The following is a 14,407-nucleotide window of genomic DNA, read 5'->3' as shown; positions in this document are numbered from 1 at the left end:
AAGAATTGATCCAGAGCTCTCCAAGCACTGCTAATAAATAGTTTATGCAGATGGAAATACTCTGAGTTTGACAATTCATGTATGCAAACCATGTAGTTCACCATGGTACTGATCCTACAGCTGTTATTACAAAAGGAAACAAACTTTAAGAGTAGAAAGTTTAAATTTAATCTCCCGCTTCTATGCTAGACACTATTGAAGTGATTACTGTTTCCTGAAAGTCAAGAATCCAAAACTCTGATATTCTTTTAATTGATTACTTTTATTTAGCTGTGGAAAGGACTCAAGAAAGAAAACTCGAGGAACTCCTTCTACAAGCTGCCCGAGAAGGAGAAACTGGAAAAGTTACTGCACTGGTATACTATACACAATGCCATCATAATCAAATATAATGTTTAATGAAAACTAGATGAGATATAATGCTAAATGCTTAATGAAAACTAGATGAGAGGTGAAACAAAGTGGAATTATCCAGAGGCCTAATTAAGGTTTCTGCCTCTAATCCTGGTTGGCTGTCCTTAGAGTATTTGAAGAGATAGCACTCTGAAAGTGTATGGCTGTAATAAATAATGTTTTTATAACTCTCTGTAGTTAAACAGATCAAATCCTCCTGACATCAACTGTACTGATCAGATGGGAAACACACCGTTGCATTGCTCAGCATATCGTGCCCATAAGCACTGTGCTTTGAAGCTCCTAAAATGTGGAGCAGATACTAATATAAAGAACAAAAATGGTACGTAACATACCTTCATTTAATGAGTTCAGCTGTCCCCTATAAAGCTAAAAGTAAAGCAAATAGAAATAAAGTATATTGCTTACAATTCAGCAAATTATACATATTTTGGCACTGTAAAGACCTTGTGACTGTATTATACAATATTAATCAGTATGAAATTAAATTTGGTAAATAACTACAAGATGTTAGTTGCTGAACACAAATTCCTTTTAATCCTGTTAAAGTTCTTATGAAAACATGTTTGAGGAAAATAAATTCTTAGAAAAGTAGGAACCTGTTAGCAAAATAAAAACACAAAAGGAATGTGCTAATTTATTAATTTAATTTACTGTATATTGCTGCGACTCGAGGCAGCTTACACAATGTAAAACCATATGGTTTTTTTTTTTAATGGTACATTAAATTTTTTAATTGGTACATTAAAAAGGCCGTCTTAAAATGCCTGGATTTTAGTAAATTTTATCAAAGTTTCTAAAACAATGTAATTGGTTATTTTTATTAAAACAATTAATTCTTTCTTGAAGATGGCAACAGTAAAAGTAATTTGAGATTTGTTAATTATGAATGCATTACTTATATAGCTAGTCCTAGACTTGTGATCACAATTGAGTCCAAAATGTCTGTTGCTAAGTAAGATATTTGTTACGTGAATTTTGCTCCACTTTATGACCTTTCTTGTCCCAATTGTTAAGTGTATCACTGCAGTTTAAATTAGTAACAAGGTTGTTAACTGAATCTGGCTTTCCCATTGACTTTGCTTGTCCGAAGGTCTCAAAGGGGGATCACCTGGCCCCAGGATAACTGCAACAGTCATAAATGAGAGTCAGTTTCCAAGTGGCCAGATTTTGATCACGTGACCATGGGGATGCTGCAATGGTCATAAAATGAAAAATAGTCATAAATTGCTTTTTTCAGTGCCATTGTAGCTCTGAATGGTCACTAAATGAACTTTTAAGTCAAAGACTATCTGTATTTATTACTTGTGTGGGTGTGTGTGTGTGTGTGTGTGTGTGAGACTATCATTTTCTCCTCCTTTCTGAAATACATAAAAATGAGTGCATCCTTGGGTCTGCAGGAGTTCTTCCAGGTATTCAATAAATACTGAAGTGAGCTTTAATTATTGGTTTGGATCCTGCGTTTTGATTCCACAAATGTGCTCAGTTTTTATTTGTGCAATTTATCCCCCACCTCAATGCTTGTGAACTGAGTAAGGTTTTTTCTTTCCATTCAATTATATCTGATTTTCCAAGATTGCCTGGACAAATCCCTGTAGTTTTCTTGGCAAGATTTGTTAGAAGTGGTTTGCCATTGTTTCCTTCCTCAGACTGAGAGAAGTGACTAGTACAAGGTCACCCAGCTGGCTTTGGGCCTAAAGCGGGACTAGAATTCACAGTCTCCCAGTTTCTGACCTGGAACCTTGACCATTACACCAAACTGGCTTTTAATTGTTTACATTTTATCAAATACATTTTGATCTTGCTGAAACAAATTTTGCTGTTTACTTTATCTAATATGTGAAACCTTTCAGATGCTAAAATTATATCGTATACGTTTGTGTGATATTTTGGAGATATTTAAGAGGAGATTGAGATAAAATGTCATTTAAATTCTGCCTTAAAGCAGAAGAGCAGTCATCTAGAAATTACAACATCTTCATGTCAATGATTCATCTTATGTGTAGGTCGTAGACATGGCACAAGTATATAATTTCACCATTTGTGTGACAGTGTCATGATGCATTGCCATTCTGACATCCTTCTGGTTTGTTGCAGACACCTACAAGTAACCTATGCTTTTATTTAAAAAACCAGTCTTTTCTGTTAAACAGTATCTGCGCTGTTGGTGTTACCATATTGATTATAATTCCGATCTCTGAAGATAAATCAATCTACTCTGTTAAACAGGTCAGACACCTCTTGCTTTAGCCCAAGGTGCAGAAATGAAGCAGGTGCTTGGAGAAGTCATTGCAAAGGTGGGTACCACAGATCATCTCTTAAAACTATGACTACTGTTCATAAACGTGAGTCTTAACATCTTTATTCTTTTATAGATGACCAACAAGATCCTGAAACGATATGAAGGACTACTCTGGAAGGTGCCTAGTTTCCTCCCTCCACTGTTGGTTTAATATTCAAGCTTTATTATAAACTTTTAATACCATACCTTTATTGTAAGCTGAGAGAGAGAGAGAACCAATAGATTTTGTATGTTAATATCCAAAGAAATATAGAATATTTATCAATCACCTGAGCAAATTGCCCTTGCTAAGACAGTAGTTTTAAGAAAGGACAAAGAAGCAGAAACAAGGCTCAATAGTTAAATTATACAATATGTGTTCTTTGCATTATTTTTCCCCACTATGTGCTTTATTATTGCATTTTCCTCAAGAAGTTCAGGGTTTCTGTTCAATTGTTGTTAAGTAGAAGATGATTCAGGGAGATAGCAACCAAATTCACCCAATGAATTTGAACTAGGCTGCTACAATTATTTATGCATCCTCACCAGTTGAAGCAATTGTATGTAATACACGCAGCTTGAAACTTTGCTTCTTATACATTCAGTCGAAAATTGGAACTTGTTACTGTTACAGAAGCCTGTGTCCTATCATCAACTTTGTGTCTATAAGAGCTAAATAGCAGTAGAATTAACTATTAGTGTTTGCTACTAAAAGCTTCCAAAAGAAGACACACTTTTTTAAAAAAATATTGGAAAATGCGAACATTGTCCTGATCAAAAAGGCACATGGGCTGGCAAAGATTAATTGCAGCAGCTTGAGAGACTCCAAATGAATAACTTGTTTCTCTATGATTGGACAAGCAAAAAAAAATAGTGCAAGGGCAGATCATTCCAATTTAGTTTTGCCTTTCTTTAAGGGGGGAGTTAAATATTTTACATGGATTTAAGCCCTAGCATTGCCTTTCATTGCTGGTAGTTCCCTCCAGGCTAGTTGCCTGAGAAATAGGCTGATCCAGCCCTTTTTTTTTTTTCAAACATTTTTTCCGGAGTTAAAACAATGTATCTAAAATTAGAAGTAGGGTAAGCATTATTCTCATAGCATTGCCAGTCATTGTATAAGTGAAACCAAAGATATTGAGGAAAAGAATCTTGCCATTTATGTACTCCATTTCAATCCTGTAGATCCCAGAAGCCCATATCGCCTCCTTATTTTGACTAGACTTTAATTTTACAAGGAAGCAAGTGGTTGCAAAATTTCTATCCTTTGAGAAAATGTAAATCAGGTAGCAATATACTTGCATTAGTATGGACATACTTGCATTTCTTATTATCTCTTATAATTAAACTGTGTGGTGGGCTTTGATTACTGCATATATCACAAGCAGATAATTTTATGTTGATTTTTAAAATTATTTTTAAAGAGTTCAAGATTTTTTGGATGGAAGCCATATTGGGTGGTCCTAGAACATGGCGTCCTCTCTTGGTATCAAAAACAGTAAGTATAAAACTTCATCTCAATGACTGGTATACTGAAAATTGTTGTGATCAACTACTTACTTCCTCCTGTCCCTCTATCTTTTTTCCTTTGGAAGGGCTGATGCTGGAAACACTAACCGTCGTCAGGGATGCAAGCACTTAACACAAGCCATTTGCACAGTAAGCAAACCTAGAAATACATATTTTATGTGTGAATAAAATGGATTTGTGTTGTAGATTTAGGTCATGTTCAAATCATCAAGCTATATATTCAGAACAATTTAATTTTTATTTTTATTTTTTATTTTTATACCTTCCAGGCATATTATAACTTGGTCTTTAGTTTTACAGTATTATTTCCTATTTGTGATCAACTTAAACTTTACAAGAAAATGTAGAACATAAGTGTTTACATATTTGAGAATATTTTTTATTGACAATACAGCTTTTTATATAATTTATGTTTCAGGTGTGTGTGTGTGTACGTATGAATGAATGAATGATCGAATGATCAATCTGATTATGATTCCCAGTGCTGTAGCAGTCTTAACGTTAAATATATAAAATGTACTTTTAGAATTTATTTATACTTTGTCAAACCAAAACTTGATCTAAAGCCTGCAATACACACACAGTGAGGCGGGAGCACCAATTTTGCAGTCAGTAAAGTCAAATGAGTACTGCATTTTTTTGTATGTTAAGTTCTATATACAGATGCCGATAGCATATTGCCCTGATTTCCATTTTACATTTGCAAGTAATGGAAAGGCAACAACTGAAGCATTTGCTTTCAGCCAGTAGAAACTGTATGTACTGTCTCTTGACTACAGATACATCGGCCATTCTCCATGTATTTTCAAGTCAACCTTTGCAGTTATGCTTATTATATTTTTTAAAGTTCCCAGGATCCTGAATATTCAATTCTAATATTTTGTTCTGTAAGCCTCCCTCTCCTGCAGGCATACACCCACACCTGTGAGTGTTTGTTGAATTGTACTCATAACCCTACATTGGTGTTGTTTCTCCTAATGCACCCTTTCCGTGGGTAGAGTTCTGGAGTTTGCATTCATAATATATCTGGTAGGCGGAAGGGAAGGGTTAAACTAGAATTTCTGGTTGTAACTTTTTAGTGCAGGAGACCATAGTCTTTTAACATTTTAAAATATTACCAATTTTTATTTCATGTTTTTCCAAAGAGAAATTTTTAGCATGCACAGGCAAGTGGGAGATAAATAGAAATACACATTTTGTTTCTATAAACATTCATTTTTATTTTACACTCTGGTCATTTTTTACTGGAAGCAACTACACAGAAAATCTAGGCAAGTTGAAACAAAGCTAAACTTAACTCTAATGCTTTCTTAATTGCTCAGGCAATTTTTTTTGCAACTTTTGCAAATAATCATATGATGCATCTATTCAATCTATATATCTGCTTCCTGGTGTTTACTGCAGGTGAAAAATGCAGATGGTTACCTCTTCTCCATCAAGTGCTTTGATAATACAATTCACAGTTTTAAAGTTCCTAAGGCCAGTCAAGAGACAAGAGACGTAAGTCCCTCTTTATCTAATTCTAGTTAACTTGTAAAATAAAGTTCCATTGAATAAGTGTTCAATTTTTTGATTGACCAAGTAAAATCTGCAGTTAAGAAATAGTAGAAAACATTCTAGCCCACATGATGTTAGCACTTTTCCTGGTTTAAGACTAGTATCTCAGAGTATAGTATTTCATAAAAAGGAACCAATTTTCAACAACTCAAATCTCCTCACAATACCTTTGTCACCATCATATTTTATTGCCTCTAAATGGATGACAGGAGCCAATATGGTTGTTTTTTAAATGTCATGCATATTATAGTACCAGAGTTGAATTGAATTTAAATCTCACGTGACCTTCCAGAGCCCTACAAAAAGTTGCCTCTAAAATCTTAAGTGAGAGAAAAAGGGAAAAAATTAAATATAGGTAGAGTAATCATTAAGCAGAATAATTAATTCAAAATCAGTCTTTGTCCTGAGACCATCCACATCTTGGAATAAAGCATTTGGCACATGCCCAGAAATTAGTTGTATCCTTCAATCTATAAAAGGTATCATATCACAAGTGCATGTTCTACTAAACTGATTTTTTGTGCCCCATTTTATTTCAGAATTGGATACATGCAATAGAAGATCATTCAGCATATAGCACACATTACTGTACTCAGGAACAACAAAGTGATGAGGAGGAAGAAATTGATGCAACATCTATTGCTGAGTTACAAGACTCCCTAAAAGTAAGTGAGAAGAAGCTTTTTTATTTATTTCAAGCAATCTACTGTGAAAGTCACTAAACGTTATAGACCAAAATATTTGAGAAGCATCAGGTTTGCCTAGTCTGACAATTTATAGAATTATATGTATAGAATTCTGGATTTCTTCCTATGAAATATCAGCACAATACTAGTAGAACATAATGCACATAGATAAAACCATAAACCCAGTTATGTGCAAAATAGCTTTATATTTATAATAATTTTCAAGTCCAAAATAGGTTTTTCAGATATGGATGTAGAAGCTGTAGTTTGGCAAAGACAATATTTTGAGTGTTACCTCTAAAATGACATTCTAGATTAATATATCATTGCTTTGAAGAGACGATTGCATATAGGGAAATATTCTGGACATAATTCTGGACTTATTGTACTCTGACTTCATAGGGCTTGCTTCAGCTCTAAGACTGTGGTCTTAATATATGGCTGTACTGTCCATCAGCACATCATCATCAGGCATTTACAGAAAGACATTTTCAGTGGCAGGGCTAGATTCTAGAATTTCTTTCTTTGGTGTTGTTTGGCCAAAAAGCTAAACTATATATAATTAATCCTTGGTTAACATCAATAATTAGAACTGGGAAACTCTACCACAAAGTAGTGTGTTCATGTCAATGGTCACACATACCTGACCATTCCAATGTACAACAGCAGTTCCTGCAATCCAGGTTGTGGTCACTAAGCAAATTGCATATGGTCATTAAGTTCAATGTCATGTTATCACCATCTTCAACCTGCCAACTTCTCCATTGGCTTTGTTGGAAGTCAGCAGGAAAGATTGCAAATGGCAGTCAAGTGTCCACAGGATTGCAATTGTTGCATTTCAACTGTGAGCTAGTTGCCAAGTGTCGAATCGCAACCATATCACTGTGGGGGAACACTGTGATTTATTGTAAAAATAATAAAGGCGGGAAATAAATAATTCTGGCATTCAATGGAAAAGAAGACAAGGGTACTCTAGATCAGGAGTCTCCAACCTTGGCAACTTTAAGACTTGTGGACTTCAACTTCCAGAATTGAAGTTGAAGTCCACAAGTCTTAAAATTACCAAGGCTGGAGATCCCTTGCTCTAGATTGGTTGTTTTGTTTTGTTTTGCTGTTGCTACTTCTAGGCAGAAGAGCGAGCTCATCCCTCCTGATTAAATCTTAAACCATAATAAAATTATACAGTATCATACTCTGTTAATTAGATTCCATGTCAGTGTCTATCATCAACAGCTGTTTAGCAAATAGCCACTATCTAAGACAGAAATTTGTTTCTGTCTTGCCAATAGCATTGATCTTTCTAGACTGGAAGAATTATTACATTAATATACATCGGCTTTACAAAATCATATAACAACTGAGAAATTACTTATGGTTCATTGTATCTTGTATCTTTATCTCTCCTTGAGTCCCCATAGAATTCTCTCTTTTCTAATTTCTGTATACCAGCTTTGTCCATGAATTGAATCAGCTCAGAATAGTTGTGTCCTTTTTCTTTAATGGGAGGAAGTGTGTTTTGGTACTGTATACCTACCGTAATAGCAAAAACCTTCAGGAAAAAAGTAGTGTATGGTTTTTCTCTTGTGGTATAGAGAAGGTTGAGGTCATTTGTTTGGAAAGTACCTGCCTCCTCACCCATCTTTTCTAATTCTGTCAAGCAATGCAGAAATGTTTGGTTGGGTAGAACCAGGAGCTTTAATAATAGAAAGCTGCTGCATATGCTGAGCTTGCAGTGTTCCTAGCAATAAAATAGAACACAAGGTTATGTGTATTATCCATTCCTTAGTAATAAGTATTTGATCAAAGAAGGGACTGACTTTTTAACGTAAATACTAGAAGAGGGGTGTCAAACTGGTAGCCCGCAGGCCAGATACATGCAGGCCACACCTACACCAGCTCCGTGAAGGGGGAAAACGTCACGAAATGTCACTTGATGGCAAAGTGACACCTCAAGCTTGATACCCGTGTCCTACAGCTTTTGGAATGGGACAACTATAACAAACCATCATCACCTAAATATAGTTTTGATGGTGACATGGTACGGCAGCCATTTCACCTTGTAACTGTTGTATTTCTGTGAAATTACACTACAATTGAGCCTGGAATTACAATGCAAATCATACCATTTGTTAAGCAGATCATCACTGACCTGATTTTATGATATTTTTTATGGTAATCATTAAACAAATCACCATGGCCATTAAGCAAATCCTTAATCATTAAGCAAAGCCATGGTTGTTAAATGAACACATTGCCTGCAATGGGTGTTTTTTGTTTGGCCAAAAACCAGCAAAGTAAACAGTTATTTTAGGCAAAAAAAAAACCCATGGTAAATTGTGATTGTTTGATTATGGGACACTGAAACCATCCGTAAAAGCAGGCCGACTGCCAAGCACCCAAAATAGAATCATGTGACCCGGAATAAGGTGGCCCTGCCATTGGAATTTCAAATCCAGAGCTTGGGTAACTATTTTGGCTGTTTTATCTTCAAATGAGTTGCTAAGTCACTGGTTGTAAGTTGAGGACTATCTTGTAGTAGACATTTTTTTAATGAATAAGGATACTTTGTTCAGAAATTAAGAGCATGTATAATTTTTACTCCCTGAAAAGAATTAGTTTTCAGTATCACTTTACTGCCATTTAGTGGTCATCTGGAATCATGCAATTCCAATATGGTATCTTTATTATTTATTTGTTTGTTTGTTTTGTCAAAAGCTTACAATATAACAGAAACAAGAATAAACATGTTTAAATATAGGAAATAGGAACTAATAATTGGTGACAATAGGACTGGGATGGTAGGCACGATTGTGCGGTTATGCACACCCCTTACAGACCTCTTAGGAATGGGGTGAGGTCAACAGAGATTAGTTTGAGGGTAAAGGAGTAGAGGTTTGAGCAGGTGACAACAGAATCAGGTAGTAAATTCCAGACATTGACCACTCTTGCTGCAATCATACTTCCTGCAATCAGGTTTGGAGTGGTTTACATTTAGTTTATATCTGTTGTGTGCTCATGTTGTTGTTGTTAAAGCTGAAATATTCATTAACTGGTAAGATGTTGTAACATGATTTTATGTACTATGCTTAAGTCTAATTTTAGTCGGCGTCGTTCAAGGTTGTCTAAGCCTAGAATCTCAAGTCTGGTGCTGTAGGGTATTCTGTTGCGAACAGAGGAATGTAGTACTCTTCTGGTAATGATTATGTGAAGCTTTTATGTACTATGATAAATCCTTTTTTCTTCCCTCTGCAGATTGCACAGTCTTGCCACCAACGACTAGATAAAGAAATATCCAGCTTCCAATCTATGATTACTCAATCTGATAATCCCCAAGGTAACCTTTGTAATCAATAAGCAACTACACAGATTATCTGAAATCTTAATCTTAAATCCAGTTGGCAACGTTGTTTGTTGATAAACATAAATCACTTCTACTTTGTCTGCCAAACTTCTCCTTTTTCAAGCATATTCTGTATAATTCTCAGAGTGGGGTAGTAGAATACATTGCTAGCTTCTGCCTCTATAAGAAGTGTAAGTACTATTTTGTATGGAATATAAAAGCAACAGCAGTCTGAAAACATAAATCTAATACCTATGCTTCTTTTTTGTAGGACTACCTACTTTGTTTCTCAAAAGAGCGGAAGAAATCTCTAAAACAGCAAGAGAGACTTGTGAAGTCTTAAGTAACTGTATCAAACTCTTCACTAGACAAGAAGGGGTATGCCATACTTTTAAAAATGGGTCAGAACAGTCAGAGTTATCTGTAAACCAAGAATAGCAGTGTTATATACACAAATACTTTTTCTCTCAGTCCAGTTCTTCACTCTGGTAACTTATTTCTCACTGTTGTGTTTATGTACTATAAGATTTTAAGTTTTTCCAACTGTGCCCTCCTGCTGTTTTGAACTGATTATTAGCCATTTAGATAATGGGACTGTAGACTAAAACATATGGGGAGCATTAAATAGAGATTCTTCAAGATCATAGCCTGGGAAACTTTCCCAAATGTTTGGAAACATAGCAGAGCAAGTTTGTAATAATAACTCATTGATAAAGGAAAAAATTGGATGGTACATGGTACATAGTTACAAATTGAAGATAAAGGGTTAAGAGCTAACAACTTTCAGAGCTCGGTGGTCATTTTGAAGCAAATTAATTATGCTGCTCATGATCCTCCACAAAAGCTATCCAAGTTAATTGGTATATTCTTATAGTGATTGTACAGTTTTAAATACGTGCTGTGTGTAATACCTTTATGTTTGTCTTCAATCTTATTTCATTTGATTTCATTGAAAAAGTATGGTTTATATTATTAGAGCTATACAAATTTCTTTCTCCGCTTTCCACACACCATGCATAATTTTAAATATGTCTACTACATTTGTTTATTTTCTTAAAAATCGAGACGCTTATTTTCTTGTTCTAAATAGTCCCAAATACTTGCATTTCCTCATAGGAAATTAATAGTTCATTGAACATTTTGGTTGATTTTCTCAGCTTTTCTTGCTCTAGTATATACTTTTTGAGATATAGTGATAAAATGTACATAGCCTTATAAATTACAGATTTAAATAGAGTTGTTTTTCGGTGTGGGGTTAAGCTTAGTTTTAGTGGATATGGTTTGATTTTAAATTAATCATTCATCATCGTGTAATAGATGCATGTTCAGCTTTGATTTTATTTGAATAATTAGGATGTGGAAATGAGAAAGCTTGCATTCACTGCAAATTGCACTAGTGACCACATGACAATGCAGTTTATAGAGTGAACTCATTGTGAACCCAGAAAAGCTGGAGTAGGGAAAATATGAATGTATATTATCCTGTTAAAAGCAAATTAGGGAAATATTTGTATGGGATTAGCCAGAATAATTTATACATAATTGCAAATAAATAACAATATATAGTTGCCCATCTTAAATACATTACTCTGGGCAGCAAACAATCCATAGGAAAACAGGATTAAATCCTCCATAACCTATGGAAATAAGCCAATACAAAAAAAAAAAAACAGAAAACCAACTTGCTGGTCCTAATGCCTAGGAGAAAAACAAGTTTAACAGCCTTTGAGAGTCCAACAAAGTTGGAATCATTTAAATTTCAGGGCAGAGGCTGTTCCATAGAGCAGGCAGCACAGCAGAGAAGGAAGGCACAGTACATGCTATATAAATATGTATGGTAAGTCTGCGGTGTAAATCATGTGTCATCAAACTGCTGCAAGCATATTTTTGGTTGAGATATTATGCATATACTTCTAAGGCTTGAATCTGCTGTTGGAAATAAAGGTTAAGACTATACTAATGAAGTTTTTGTTTAGATTATGTCAAGGCTGTATGATTAGAGGAAGGAAAACAGGTCTGAAGAGTTGTTGAAGGCACATTAAAATGAAAGTAGAATTGAATGTATGGAGAACAGAATGTAGGTATCCTCCTGACAATAGAATTGGAAGTTAATTACTGGACCAAAGGGGAGTAATTATGCTATCGTTTTGTAAAGTCTGCTGTTTAAGACTGTAGGGATGATATATCTCCCAGCATGCAGTTTATTTTCTCTTTGTTTTTCTTATGGATTCACAAGTGAGTGAAGTCAGTTATGCTGTGCCTCCACAGTAAAGTAAGATCAATAGTGTAAATGTAATGCTTATGTAGGTTTCTCCTACTCATACACTGTCCTGCCTCACTATTTTTGCCTTCTTGAGCATACATTTGCTGATGTCATTTTTTTGTCTTGAATTCCTGATGGCATATTGGATCCTTGATTTGCAATAGCTTTGCCATTGTCAGCCTGATCAGGTTTGGAGAATTTTCCTTGAGCCACAACTGGTCTTAAAGGAAAATTTCCATCTGTTCAAATGGCCTTTGGTTTTCTACAACCATTAAGGTGAAAAAAATTAGGCAAATTCTCATGTTTTGTATTTTGATGTAATGTTTCATAGGATTGCATATGCTAAAGGACAGACTAAATATAGATGTGGTTAACATCAATTTTAAAATGTGTAATTAAGCCAGCTCTTGCTATTCATACCCATTAATGTATAAATTTGATATACCACGGCACTTTCTCTTGATGTCTTCCTGTAGCATAGCCCTTATTGTTGACCTTGACTTGATGTTAGTGCCTTTTTTAAAAAATAAGAGAAATGCTAGATAAGGTTTTATTATCTCAGAAAATGAATTTTAAAAATACTACAGGAAAAAATAGCATGCAACAAAAATAATGAATTTTGTAAGTGATTACAGTTCCAAACTTATTCACTATGGAGTAAACCCATTGAATTTAATGTGTTATTGAAACATTTAGGATTGTGCAGAACTTGGTTTTGTCTCATGCCTGTTTTCCTAAGCAGTCTAAGTGTTGTTTGAGAGCTGAGCAACTTCTAAAACCAACAAGGGAAAGTAATTAGTTTTTCAAGCAATACCATATATTCTGGTATGCAATCCAATGAATCTATCTGGGCCTGTTTGTCAATTATTGTGTGCAATCACCAATTCAAAATGTATGTGTATTCCCTGAGAATTGCAAACAATTGTTAACGACACTATTTGGGCCAGCAGCATTTTCAGCTTCTGACACCCAAGATACTAAAACAACTAGTTAAATCTTTTAAAACTGAAAAATTGACTAATCATTTTTATAGATATTTGCTACTGATAAATCAATTTGATATGCAAAAATTAAGAGATAAATGGAATAAAGAATTACAGGTAGCCCTCCACTTGTGACTACAATTGGGACTGGAATGTTGGGTTTGGACAAAGCGGACAGAGCCCACATCTCCCAATTACAATAGTTAAGTGGACGGAGTGAAACATCTGCCTGCCAAAGGAGGGCAGGCAGCTTCCCTCCATGCCCAGAAGGGGGTTCCTATGGTGGGATGCAGGAACAGAGCTTGAATCTTCAGGATCCCCATTTTGTTTCTCCAGTTCAATGCAGGAGTTCCTCTCCTCTCCAGGCATAGAAGTGAACTCCTCCACCAGGCTGGGGGAATGAAATGGGCGTTGGTAGAAGTTACCATGAACGACCTTTCTATCTATGCTGCAAGAGAGCCCAGGATGGGTTGACTCCTTCCTATGACGTCATAGCTGAGTCTGTACTAAGATATAAAAGCCAGCCCCTGGGAGAGACTCCAGCTTTGGTGAAGATACTTGACAGACTGAAAGGTGTCTCTGAAAGCCCAAAATGAATACAGAAATATGTCTTACCCTCTCCGGACGAATGAAGGGAGGGGCTGGGCTCTCTCGCAGCATAGATAGAAAGGGCATTCACGGTAACTTCTACCAGCGCCCATTCTCCTCCATGCTGCATCGAGAGCCCAGGATGGGACATACCAAAGCTTGCATGTCCACAGGCGGGTCCTCGTCTGGCTCATCACACTGACTGTGGAACCACTCGTTGAAGCACCCATCTGCCGAAGGCTGCAGTCACCGAGGCAAAAGCATCCAGACGGTAGTGTCTGATGAAAGGAGACGGGCATGTCCACATGGCCGCACAACAAATCTCCTCCAAGGATGCTTGGGTCGCCCAGGTAGCAGAAGTGGCCGCACTTCTGGGAGAGTGCGCCGTCAGACCTCGGGGAACCAGAAGGGCTGCAGCTTTGTAGGCCTGCTCAATGCAAGACCTGACCCACCTGCTAATGGTAAGAGAAGAGGCCTTGTGCCCCAAGTGAGAAGGGAAAAAGGAAACAAACATGGCTTCCGACTTCTTGAAGGAGGAAGTGCGCTTAATGTATATTCTAACAGCCCTTCTTACGTCTAGCGTGTGCCACTGCTGCTCTAAGTCATGGTGCAGGAGAGGACAGAAGTCAGGCAAAACAATGTCCTGGGACCTGTGAAACCAAGTGTTAACCTTCGGAATAAATGAGGGGTCCAGACGAAGAACAACCCTATCATTGTGAAAGAAACAAAGGTCCTGTCTGATGGAAAGAGCAGCAAGCTCGGAAACCC

The 14,407-nt window shown here is 36.1% G+C and overlaps 1 protein-coding gene across 8 annotated transcripts in view; it reads left to right on the top strand.

Moving 5' to 3' along the window:
- The window catches only part of OSBPL1A (oxysterol binding protein like 1A), a 75,199-nt gene that overhangs the window by 15,132 nt on the left and 45,660 nt on the right, over positions 1-14,407 (top strand). For 7 of the 8 annotated variants that reach the window (XM_087931172.1, XM_087931174.1, XM_026699282.2 and 4 more), the window contains 10 exons: positions 271-356; positions 592-736; positions 2,644-2,711; positions 2,790-2,834; positions 4,117-4,190; positions 4,288-4,351; positions 5,627-5,722; positions 6,319-6,444; positions 9,718-9,799; positions 10,077-10,183. In XM_087931172.1, the coding sequence (XP_087787298.1) occupies positions 271-356; positions 592-736; positions 2,644-2,711; positions 2,790-2,834; positions 4,117-4,190; positions 4,288-4,351; positions 5,627-5,722; positions 6,319-6,444; positions 9,718-9,799; positions 10,077-10,183 (893 nt within the window). Of the gene's footprint in view, positions 1-270; positions 357-591; positions 737-2,643; positions 2,712-2,789; positions 2,835-4,116; positions 4,191-4,287; positions 4,352-5,626; positions 5,723-6,318; positions 6,445-9,717; positions 9,800-10,076; positions 10,184-11,550; positions 11,643-14,407 lie in introns of those variants that run through there. The other variant, XM_026699285.2, reaches the window with a different exon arrangement.

This window comes from Pseudonaja textilis, chromosome 3, assembly GCF_049901715.1.
Source record: "Pseudonaja textilis isolate UNSWEBS1 chromosome 3, rPseTex1.2, whole genome shotgun sequence".
Classification (NCBI taxonomy): domain Eukaryota; kingdom Metazoa; phylum Chordata; class Lepidosauria; order Squamata; family Elapidae; genus Pseudonaja; species Pseudonaja textilis.
The sequence above is the reverse complement of the archived record's forward strand: the minus strand, read 5'-3'. Positions and strand labels throughout refer to the sequence as shown.